Source organism: Carassius gibelio, chromosome A21, assembly GCF_023724105.1.
Source record: "Carassius gibelio isolate Cgi1373 ecotype wild population from Czech Republic chromosome A21, carGib1.2-hapl.c, whole genome shotgun sequence".
Taxonomy (NCBI): Eukaryota; Metazoa; Chordata; class Actinopteri; order Cypriniformes; family Cyprinidae; genus Carassius; species Carassius gibelio.
The window spans coordinates 164,918-177,302 of NC_068391.1; the positions used below are offsets into that span (position 1 = coordinate 164,918).

The 12,385-nt window shown below is 45.0% G+C and overlaps 1 protein-coding gene across 1 annotated transcript; it reads left to right on the forward strand.

Annotated features, from left to right (window-relative positions):
* Window positions 1–4,377: 4,377 nt before the first annotated feature.
* On the forward strand, window positions 4,378–10,554 carry LOC127942209 (uncharacterized). Its single transcript, XM_052537877.1, has 2 exons — window positions 4,378–5,155; window positions 5,636–10,554. Exons 1-2 carry the CDS (start codon window positions 4,832–4,834, stop codon window positions 10,124–10,126), a joined length of 4,815 nt encoding a protein of 1,604 aa, XP_052393837.1. The 5' UTR covers window positions 4,378–4,831; the 3' UTR covers window positions 10,127–10,554.
* Window positions 10,555–12,385: the final 1,831 nt, after the last annotated feature.

Here is a 12,385-nt window from a genome sequence, read left to right on the forward strand (position 1 = left end):
TGATATTAGACACTGTAATATGCTCTGGTTCCCTGTCTGCTTACCGTGGTGATGAGATACATCGCAGACTGTCATCACTCAATGGCTGGATGTCTTAGTGGTGCTCTCAGAATAACATAGGTTTCATAGACAATTGGGCATGTTTTCTACGAAAGCACTTTTTTTGTAAATGATCAGTGGAAAATTATAGCAGGGTTCAAAGGTTCAAATCTTACTTATCTGACTGCAATCAATTCGTTCCAGTGAATGAAGAGGTATCATATTGATCACAAGTGCAATATGGAGTACCTCAAGGCTCAGAACTAGGGCCATTACTTTTCATGCTTTACATGTTACCCTTGTGAGATATCATCAGGAAGCACTGTGTTAGCTTTCACTGTTATGTTAATGATACTCAGCTTTATATTTCTTCCCGGCCCGGAGAAACATACCAGTTTGAAAAACTAATGGAAGGCATAGTCAATATATTTCCTTTGAAAGACAAATTTTTAGCACTTGTAAAACTGCATTTTTGCATCTCAAAAATCTAAGTTATGACCTATGCTCTCAATGTCAAATGCAGAAACATTCATTAATGCGTTCATGACCTCAAGGTTAGATTATTGTAATGCTTTATTGGGTGGTTGTTCTGCATGCTTAATAAACAAACTCCAGCTAGTCCAAAGTGCAGCAGCTAGAGTTGTTACTAGAACCAGTAATTATGACCATATTAAACCAGTTCTGTCAAACGCTGCACTGGCTACCTATTAAACATTGTATAGATTTTTTAATCTTGCTTGTTACTTATAAAGGCCTGAATGGTTTAGCACCTATTTGAATGTGCTCTTATTGCAATATAGTACCCCACATCCGCTATGTTCTCAAAACTCTGACAATTTTATAATACTTAGAATATCAAGATCAACTGCAGGTGGCAGATCCTTTTCCTATTTAGTGCCCAAACTCTGGGATAACCTACCTAACATTGTTTGGGAGGCAGACATGCTCTGTCAGTTTAAATCTAGATTATAGACCCATCTCTTTAACCTGGCGTACATATAACACACTAACGCATTTCTAATATTCAAATATGTTAAAGGATTTTTAGGCTGCATTAATAAGGAAAACTAGAACACTTTACATTCTTAGAAGAATGGCTTCTTCGCTAATATTAGTCTGTTTCTCTCTTTTTCTGAGGTCACCGTAGCCACTAGATCCAGTCTGTATCCAGGTCAGATGGTCACTGCAGTCCAGTACGTATCCAGCTCCGATGGTGGATCAGCACAAAGAGAGGACCTTTACAGCCCTGAATGTCAGTGGAGACCAGGACAACTAGGTAAGCCCCAGATACAGATCCAGAGTCCACCAGGACACAGGAAACGGATGATTCTTCTGCACAATATGACTTTGCTACAGCCTGGAATGAAACTTGGTTTCGTCTGGCCAGAGGAGAACTGACCCCGACTGAGCCTGGTTTCTCACAAGTTTTTTTTTCCCATTCTGTCACAGATGGAGTTCCCTTACGATACTTCACTCATACTGCGTATAGGGAAAAGCCCCTTTTTTCCTCAATACTGAAGCCTTTTTTTTCAGTATCATGGCTGTGGGATGGAAAAGCAAGAGAGCCCTTCCTTCCAAACCCTGCAGGACGACCACTGCATTGACTGGCAGAGCCTACACTTCTGCGGGCCAAGCCACTTCAGCACTGAAGGAGGGGCAAAGTCCCACCATGGCCGGACCACCCCAGAAGCTCTCTCGCCTGCCTGCTTTGCGACTTGGGCCCACTGTTGTTGCATCCACACAAAGTGCCGCTATTATGATGAACACAAATGTTTCATATTTTTAAAAAGACAGTTTTTCCTCTCCCACACTCGTCAGTGTTCAGGCCCCTAATCAGCGGCCTGCCATCCGATGCTATCCAGCCTCTTGTCACGCAGGCTGAGGCATGGCAGTTCGCCCGAAGACCAAAGTGATTCCCACGTTGGAATAACCGGACGACGCTCAGTTCCTCCACACAGAGGTGATGATGCTGATAAGGAAGGGAGCTATAGAAATAATTCCTCCCTCAGAAAGCAGTTTGGGGTTTATAGCCATTATTTCCTTGTCCCCAAGAAAGATTTGCGGTCTCAGACCCATCTTAGACTCCTGAACCTCTCCCTCATGAAACGGAAGTTCAGGATGTTGACATTGAAGCAGATCCTCACGGAGATTTGCCCCGAAGACTGGTTCTTCTTGCTGGACCTGAAAGATGCTTAATTTCACATCCAGATAGCCACCCATCACAGAGGATTCTTGAGATTCGTGTTCGAGGGTGTGGCTTACCAATATACAGTCCTTCCCTTCGGGCTGTCTCTAGCTCCCCGCACTTTAACGAAGTGCATGAATGAGGTGCTTTCCCCTCTGAAACAGATGGGAATCCGCATTCTGAATTATCTTGACGACTGGCTCATTCTAGCCCATCCACAAACCGAGCTAGACCACCACAGATTCATGCTCCTGAGCCACTTAGAGTCCTCTCTCAGGCGAACAGGACAATCTGGCATCCACAGCCAGAACTCTGGGCTCCTCATGTATGGTCCCTCGAATGGCCTCGATTCCTCTAAGCCTCCCCGGGAACGTGCTACACACCATTGCCCAGGCGAGAGCTCCGTCTACAAGATGCCTGTACGCCCAGAAATCGTCTGTCTTTGTTGACTGGTGCTCAGCACAATATGAAGACCCTGTTGAGTGTGACGTATCTCAGATACTGTCATTTCTCCAAGAGCGTCTAGACAAGGGTCTCACACCTTCTACACTCAAGGTGTACGTAGCAGCCATCGCAGCATTTCATGCTCCTATCGCTGGACAATCAGGTGGTCGAAACAGCCTCATTGTGAATTTCCTGAGAGGTTCTAGGCGGTTTAAACCCCACATCCTCTCACTGTTCCCACTTGGGACCTTTACACGGTCCTTGGAGCACTCAAAGGGCCTCCCTTTGAGCCGCTGCGGTAAACTGACCTTCGGCCCTAATGCTGAAAAATGCTCTGCTACTTGCTATTGCATCAGTGAAGCGTGTTGGGGATTTGCAGGCCCTCTCGGTAAGCCCTGCATGCCTTGAGTTTGGGCCCAATGACTCAAAGGTCATTTTAAAACCCATTCATGGCTACGTCCCTAAAGTGCTCTCGACGCCGTTCAGAGCACACGTAATTTACCTCTGAGCTCTGCCTCCATTGTCAGGTGAGCGAGAGCTGGATTTACTCTGCCCAGTGAGGGCTTTGAGGATATACATTGAGCGGTCACAGCCTTTCAGGCAATCTGACCAGCTTTTTGTCTGCTTTGGTGGCCGCACCAAGGGGTCTTCGGTCTCAAAGCAATGCCTCTCACGTTGGATAGTCAACACTATCGCTCTAAGATTCTTCTGCACAATCTGAATTTGCTGCAGCCTGGAATTGAACTACTGGTTTCGCCTGGTCAGAGGAGAACTGGCCCACCAACTGAGCCTGGTTTCTCCCAAGGTTTTTTTCTCCATTCTGTCACCGATGGAGTTTCGGTTCCTTGCCGCTGTCGCCTCTGGCTTGCTTAGTTGGGCTCACTTCATCTACAGCGATATCGTTGACTTGATTGCAAATAAATGCACAGACACTATTTAAACTGAACAGAGATGACATCACTGAATTCAATGATGAACTGCCTTTAACTATCATTTTGCATTATTGACACACTGTTTTCCTAATGAATGTTGTTCAGTTGCTTTGACGCAATGTATTTTGTTTAAAGCGCTATATAAATAAAGGTGACTTGACTTGACTATGTTACTCCTCTATGGGCCTTGAGTGCCCCATAGGAATAAGAGGCCACTCCACTAGAGGGATGGCGTCTAGTGGTGTCTCTATCAAAGACATCAGTGAGGCGGCCGGCTGTTCCTCGCTGTCCACTTTTGTCAGATTCTATAACCTGGACATCCCGACCTTGCACGCTCGGGTCCTATCAGTTTGATACGACGGTCTCTATCAGACTCCATCATCATGTCACCTCCAGGGAGATAGCTCCCTCTAGCAGAGTAGCGTCAAGGGTTTGACGGCTCCAGCCTTCTCACTTATCCACTGGACCTCAAGGTGTTCAAGATAAGTCTTGTCGTTCCCTACCGTGGCAAGGCGCGGTTGAATTCATTCCCCATACTCAGTATGAGTGAAGTATTGAAAGGGAACATACTCAGTTACAAACGTAACCTTGGTTCCCTAAGATATGGAACGAGTACTGCGTTATATGCCATGCCACATCGCTTCAGTCGTATGACCTGATTTCCTCTGGCAATTTGCCTGCTTATATAGCCATTTGCCCCGCCCATTTTGGTGGGCTTTGGCGCGCTGCATCGCCACAGGTTTGCACAGCTTAAAAAGTTTACAGATTAAACCAATGGCAGTGCAGTTGCACTGTGTTATTGTTGAGAAATTGTTGTTAGAAAACTATTTAAGTAATAGTTACGAAGGTTAAGATTGATAAGTTAAAATTTAGTAAGTTAACATTTAATACACAACATTTAGATCAACAGTTCATGTTACAGATACATATATGTGGTTAAAACATTGTGTCATTTTGATTTGTGAATGGACTTCATTACCCAGGATGCATTGAGCAATGGTAAAGGTCATGTGATTCACGGGAGGGTTTGTGATTGGTTCTGTGAATGCTGCAATGGCCATCTTGTGAACGATTTGCTGAACAAGCACACGCTGTATTTATTTTTACTTTCGCTTCCTTTTTTTTCCATTAAACGTAGAAAACGAAGCAACGTCTCACTTTGTTATTCGTAGTTTCTAAGACGATAAATGTACAACAATTTTTGGTGCCGAAACCCGGGAATCAGAAGACTATGAGTGACGAAGAGCGACAGACCGGTGTGGAACAATATGAACGGTCCAAAAGAAAGCGTCGGACGATACGGAGTTCCACAACGAGACTGCTGAACCAGATGGACGTTGAATTATTAAAGGAAGACAAGGATATCGATCGTGTGCGGGACATGTTAGCCGTGTTGTCAGCAAAGGAGGACAGTTTGCGCGAGCTGGACAGCATAGTGGAGAAACACACTTCGCTGGAGGACGTGGAGGCGGAGATTGAACTCGCAGAGGAATACAGAGACCGCGTCATCGAGATGAAAGCGCGAGCTCACCGAGTGATTCGAGGAAATGAAACTGTGAGTAACCCACGGCCTGCTCAGTCAAGTGATGGTAACGTTAGCGAAAATAAACCGACAGTAAGACTGCCCAAGATACAAATTGAGAGGTTTAGCGGAGATGTTAGTGTATGGCAAGAATTTTGGAGCCAGTATGAGACTGCTATTCATAGCAACAGTGCACTTTGCAAAAAAGAAAAGTTTACTTACCTGAAAACTTATCTTACTGGAACAGCTGCAAGGGCAGTAGCAGGACTCACACTGACAGACAGTAACTATGATGCTGCAGTTGATATTCTCCAAAGCAGATTTGGAAGGAAAGATCTCATTGTAAATGCTCACATGTCAAAGCTTCTGAATCTCACTCCTGTAAAGAAATCCTCTGATGTCAGTGCATTAAGGCAGTTATATGATGACTGTGAAATTCAAATCAGAAGCCTAGAGTCATTGGGAGTGGTATCGGACACTTATGGCAGTATGTTGTGCCCAATATTACTCCAGATGATGCCAGACGACATGGCTCTTGAATACAGCCGTCACAGAGGGGATGATGATGAATGGAATGTGCCTAATGTGTTGAAGTTCCTGCAGAAAGAGGTTCAGAGCCGAGAGAGAACTTTACAAATGATGAAATCATACAACCAGAGAGAAAACCAGTCTGCTAACAAAACATGCAGCAAATCATATTCAGCCAATGATGTGAAATCAAAGAAACCAAGCATGCCATCTGCAGCTGCACTACACATTGCTGACCAGAAAACGCAAAACTGTCTGTTCTGTGATAGCACTGAACACAAATCTGAACAATGTCCAGACCACCCGGTGTCAGCACGTAAGGAAAAACTGAAGAAGCTTGGCAGGTGCTTTGTGTGTCTGGGGACCAAACACATCGCCAGGTTTTGCAGGTCAAAGTGCAGGTCATGTGCCACATGTGGAGGCAGGCATCATGCAGCCATTTGTGAGAAAATTGAAACATCTCCACCTGCTGCAGCTGCTAACATTGACACTGTTATTTCCTCAGTAATTCCCCAAGCAGAAAAATGCAAACCTGACATTGAGAACACTGTGCTGCTACAAACTGCCAAAGCATGGGTTGTAGGACCCACCAGCAGGAAGATGGTCCGCTGCTTGTTAGATGGAGGCAGTCAGGGGAGTTTTGTGCATGAGAATGTGGTGAAGGCGCTGCAGCTACCTGTTACTAGACAAGGGACACTTACTCTTCACACATTTGGCTCCTCTGCTCCAACAACGGTGAGTCGCAACATAGTGAAGCTCAGTTTGGAGAATGTATGGGATAATCGGCAGGGAATTGAAATCGAGGCAGTTGTCACCCCCAAAGTGTGCACTGCGCTGATGAAAGTGCCTGGTGAACGTATACAAATGGAAATGAAAACCAGAGGTCTTCAACTAGCGGATTGTGCTGGAGATGATAAAACGGAGCTTGCTGTGCTAATCGGATCTGATTATTACTGGCAGATAGTATCAGGCAGAGTAGAGAGACTGACAAAGAGCCTAGTGGCATTGGAGAGCATTTTTGGATGGGCAGTGCAAGGCCCAGTAGCAGTGTCCAGCATGACAGAGACAACCTGCATGCATATTCAGCTCAGCGAGGAAGCACAGATTGATAAACAGCTGCATACATTCTGGGAGCTTGAGTCCCTGGGCATCATAAATGAGAAATATGAGAGCCCAGAGGATGTAGAAGCATTGCAGCGGTTCGAGGAAACCTCCATCTTCAAGGATGGGCGTTACCAAGTGGAGTTGCCATGGCGACAACATCATCCTCCACTTCAAGACAATTACCGCATCGCAAAAAAAAGATTGGAGAGTTTGAAAAGGAAACTAAGCAAGGATGTCACACTGTACAGCAGATACAATGAAGTTGTGGAGGACTATTTAAACCAAGGAATGGCTGAGGATGTGCCAAGGGAGCATGCATCACCACCAGGCAGTCAGATATATTACTTACCTCATCACGCTGTATTGAGAGAGGATAAGGCAACAACGAAACTGCGGGTTGTGTTTGATGCGTCATCCCACGAAGACAGAAGTCCCTCACTAAATGACTGTCTTTTAACAGGTCCCAATCTGAATCCCGATCTGATGAGTATTTTGATCAAATTTAGACTGCATGAAATTGCATATATGGCAGATATCAAGAAAGCATTTCTGCAGATATCACTCTCAGAAAGAGATCGGGACGCTGTAAGATTTCTGTGGTTCACTGGACCACCCACAGAGGAGAAGGATGTGACGCTGCGCTTGCTCAGAATGACGAGAGTGGTGTTTGGAGCTTCATCAAGCCCATTCTTACTTGCAGCCACCATAAGGAAGCATTTAAGACAGTACGAGCTCGAACACCCACAAGTGGTAGAAGCCCTCAGCTCCTCACTCTACGTCGATGATTTCATTTCAAGTGCAAGTGGGGTGACAGAGGCACATACAGTGACGACAACAGCCAGGAACATTATGTCTGCTGCAGGCATGGAGCTATGTAAATGGCTGACAAACTCTCCTGAGCTGAAAGAAAAATGGCAGCAAGGCTTGATGGATTGTGCTGTGCATCCAGAGTCACACGTGTCTGTGCTGAAGGTGCTGGGTATGGTGTGGAGACCAGCCACTGATGACTTTGTGTTCGACCTCAGGGGGCTGCTTGATATTTTGAAAGAAAGAGAAAACACAAAACGAAGTGTTCTGCAGTCTTCTGCTCGTATTTTTGACCCTTTAGGATTCCTGACTCCTTTCACCATCAGGATTAAGTGCTTGTTCCAAGAGATGTGGGAGAGAGGGATCAAGTGGGACGAGAAATTGCCACTTGATCTGACGAAGAAATGGCAACAGTGGTGCTCTGAGCTCCCTCAACTGCATCAGCTCTCAATTCCACGATGGTACCAAACACACATACCACGGCAGGGTGGTCAAGGGTTGAAGCTACATGTGTTCTGTGACTCGAGTGAAAGGGCGTACAGTGCAGTCGCTTATCTTCAAGGAGAAACAAAAGAAGGAGAAGTGACCGCAAGCCTGGTTGCATCTAAGTCCAGAGTGGCTCCACTCAAAAGGATGACACTGCCACGCCTGGAGCTAATGGGTGCTGTAATAGCAGCCAGGCTGGGGAACACCCTCATGAAAGCACTGCAACTAGACAAGACGCAACTCAGACTATGGACAGACTCAATGATAGTGCTGCATTGGATTTGTGGTTCTGCTCATAAGTGGAAACAGTTTGTAGCAAATAGAGTCACGGAAATCCAGTCTCTAACTGATCCACAGTCATGGTCTCACTGCAAAGGGAAAATAAATCCAGCTGATCTTCCTACCAGAGGTCTAACTGTGCAGGACCTGAAGCAGAGCACATTGTGGTGGAATGGTCCTTGTGTTCGGATGTCAACTGATCAGTTAGAGAGCACTCTGGAAGATGTTCAAGAAGATGAGGTAAAGTCTGAACTCAGATCCAAATACCAGATTGCTGTACAGCTTGTTAAGCAAGACCAAGACTTCTTAAGCCCTGTTTTATGTCTGGAGAAGTACAGCAAACTAAAAACAGTGCTCCGGGTAACAGCCTGGATAAAGAGGTTTATCACCAACACCCGCTCAAGCATAAACATCAGTGGTGAACTGACGGCAGAAGAGCTGAATGAAGCAAATAAAAACTGGATTAAGGTGATTCAGAACCAGAGTTTCAGCTCTGAAATTGATCTGCTGAAAGCAGGGAAATGTCCCAACACTGACTCCAGAATCCGAGAGCTAAAACCATTTCTGGACGAGGATGAGCTGCTCAGTGTGGGAGGAAGGCTCCAGCATTCTGATCTCTCTTACAGAGAAAAGCACCCATGGATTTTGCCCAACAATCACCGATACACAGAAATGTTGGTGCAGTATGAACATGAAAAGATAATGCATGCAGGTGTACGAGACACTTTAGTACAGACAAGAGAGAAGTATTGGATATTGAGGGGACGGCAGGTAGTGAAGAAGGTTGTGTCCAGATGTGTAATCTGCAAGAGATTTAAAGCAAAGGCTGGACAGCAGACTACCGCGCCACTGCCAAGAGACAGGATAACAGAGTCACCGCCATTTGAGATCACTGGTGTGGACTTCGCAGGGCCACTCTATGTCAAGACACAGAACGTTATGACAAAGGCGTATATAGCACTGTTTACTTGCGCTGTAACAAGAGCAGTGCACTTAGAGCTGGTCTCAGATATGTCCACAGAGAACTTCCTGTTAGCGTTGAAAAGATTCATCTCAAGAAGAGGATTATGCAAGGTGATTTATTCAGATAATGCCAAGACGTTCAAGAGAGCTGATCAAGATTTGAAGGAGCTTTGGAAAGGCATTAAAGATCCACGGCTACAGGAGTTCTTCTCAGAGAAAGGCATCACCTGGCGGTTCATCGCTGAAAGAGCAGCCTGGTGGGGCGGATTCTGGGAGCGGCTGGTTAGGTCAGTCAAGGTTATTCTCAGAAAGGTGCTGGGCAGAGCTAAACTCAATTTTGAAGAAATGTGCACCATTCTGATTGAAGCTGAAGCCATAATAAACTCGAGGCCGCTCACTTATGTGCACAATGAGGTGGATGAGCCAGAACCACTGACACCTGCTCATTTCTTGGTGGGTCAGAGACTGACCTGCTTGCCTCCTAAACCATGTGCAGTGGAGACTAACCATCCAACAGCGAACAAGGAGGAGATGAACAGAAGGTGGCGTTACAGGCAAAGACTTATGAATAACATCTGGAACCGATGGCGGGGAGAGTATTTGCTGAATCTGAAGTCGGCTCATCGCTGCGACACCCCACAATCTTCTTTGCTGAAAGTCGGAGATGTTGCGCTCATCGGAGAAGATAATACCCCAAGACAGAGCTGGAGGCTAGGAAGAATTGAGGAACTGTTTCCAGGTCGTGATGGTCTTGTGAGGTCATGTGCAGTTCGCACAAGTTCAGGGACTGTTCTGCGGAGACCCATCCAGCTTTTGTATCCTTTGGAAATCATATAAACTGTGGTTTATGGGGGGGAGGATGTTGAGAAATTGTTGTTAGAAAACTATTTAAGTAATAGTTACGAAGGTTAAGATTGATAAGTTAAAATTTAGTAAGTTAACATTTAATACACAACATTTAGATCAACAGTTCATGTTACAGATACATATATGTGGTTAAAACATTGTGTCATTTTGATTTGTGAATGGACTTCATTACCCAGGATGCATTGAGCAATGGTAAAGGTCATGTGATTCACGGGAGGGTTTGTGATTGGTTCTGTGAATGCTGCAATGGCCATCTTGTGAACGATTTGCTGAACAAGCACACGCTGTATTTATTTTTACTTTCGCTTCCTTTTTTTTCCATTAAACGTAGAAAACGAAGCAACGTCTCACTTTGTTATTCGTAGTTTCTAAGACGATAAATGTACAACAGTTATTGAAAAAAAAAGGCTTCAGTATCAAGGTAAAAAGGAGCTTTTCCCCATTCGCAGTACTCGTTCCGTATCTCAGGGAACCAAGGAAATGTTCGAGGTTACGTTCATTGTCACCTCTGACTTGCTTAGTTGGGGACACTTAATTTCCAGCAATATTGTCGACTTGATTGTACAGATAATATTTAAACTGAACTGAGCTGGATGATGACATCACTGAATTCAATGATGAACTGCCTTTTTGCATTATTGACACATTATTTTCCTATTTAATTCTGTTCAGTTGCTTTGACACAATCTGTATTGTTAAAAGCTCTCATTCTCTCTCTCTCTCTCTCTATCTCTCTCTCTCTCTCTCTATATATATATATATATACAGCATATATTATTTAGGTACGTATAGGCTATAGTTTGACAGAATGTTTTGATTCAATATGCCATTTGAAGTCAGTCTATCTTAACAGTTTGTTATATTGATACTGTTTATTTCTTACTCCTTAACAGTTCATCAGGCTCTTAATGATTTAATGTATGCCATTTTTTTGTAATATCTGAAGGCCATATAGTTCTTAAAGGGGTCATATGATGCGATTTCAAGTTCCTCATCAGGGAACTTGAGCTGGGTCAAAATGCTTTGGGAATGCCTTCAGTGTGACCACTTGATGAATCACGTGTATTCAGTCAAATGGATGGGCAAGACATTATGGGTGGGGTGACATAGTGATCAGGAAGCCTAAAAGCACATGTGATGGAAAGTCTTTGTCTAAAAAAAAAAATGTTCTGAGGCCTTGGACTTTTGAGGGCCAGCCCCTCTGGGGATGAGCAGTGTACAGCACATGACATGGTGCCCAGCTCTCCTCAGTGCCCTCAGAAGATTGATCTCCCAACTCTGCTGGTGTTCCAGGGTGCAGGGGTCTCCAGTGGAGCTTTTCTCAGTTACCGCCCAGAAAAGTAGTGGAATAAAAGGCTTGACGCCTCCACGGAGATCCCTAGAGCTTCAATTACAACCAGGGGCCAGTCTCAAGAGACTGTTCCCCTTAGTACAATGGTTCTTAATTCCAGTCCTCACGCCCCACTGCTCTGCACATTTCGTACGTTTCTCTTATTGCTTCAGACGTTGGTTCTGTTCGAACATAAGTGCCCTGCGAAGTGGACTTCAAAGGATATTCCGGCATGATTCCAGTTCAAAGCGAACGTATATGTTCCATTCAAAGTACATTAAAGAGTGTGAGACATGAATTTAAATTGTATTGATTTACAGAGGTATATGTCACACTTGTCTGTGTGTGCAGACAGACGTTGTGCAACGCAATCCGTGAATGAATGTTCCGAAGTGAAGTAAACTTCAACTGATTTCCCCTGCTCAGGGAGTAGGGAGCAGTAAATACTGTGTAGAGACCATGTCAGTTGGAACACAGTTAATGCATAGAGCTCACTTCCAACGAGCTGATTATCTGAATCAGGTGTGTTAACAAAGAGAGACATACAATATGTGGAGAGCAGTAGGGTGCGAGGACTGGAATTGAGAACCGCTGCCTTAGTAGGATACCTGGCGGTGTTGGAGCACCCACCAGGCATGCCTCATTGGGTCTTCCCCCGAGCAGGCTCTGGTCTAATCTTCCTAGCAGATGTCGCAGGTCTGAGGGCTGTTGTTTTCAATAGGAGACTTCAGCTATGAGAGTCTTGATGCTGTGGCTCAGGACCATCGGAGGGCAGGCACCTCTGGGGTAGAGCAGAGTTCACTAAATTTCACAGAGCTCATCTCTGTGCAATAAGGAGATTGATCTGTCAACCCTGCCAGTGTTCCAGGGCACAGCGGTCTCCTGTGAGCGCTTCTTTC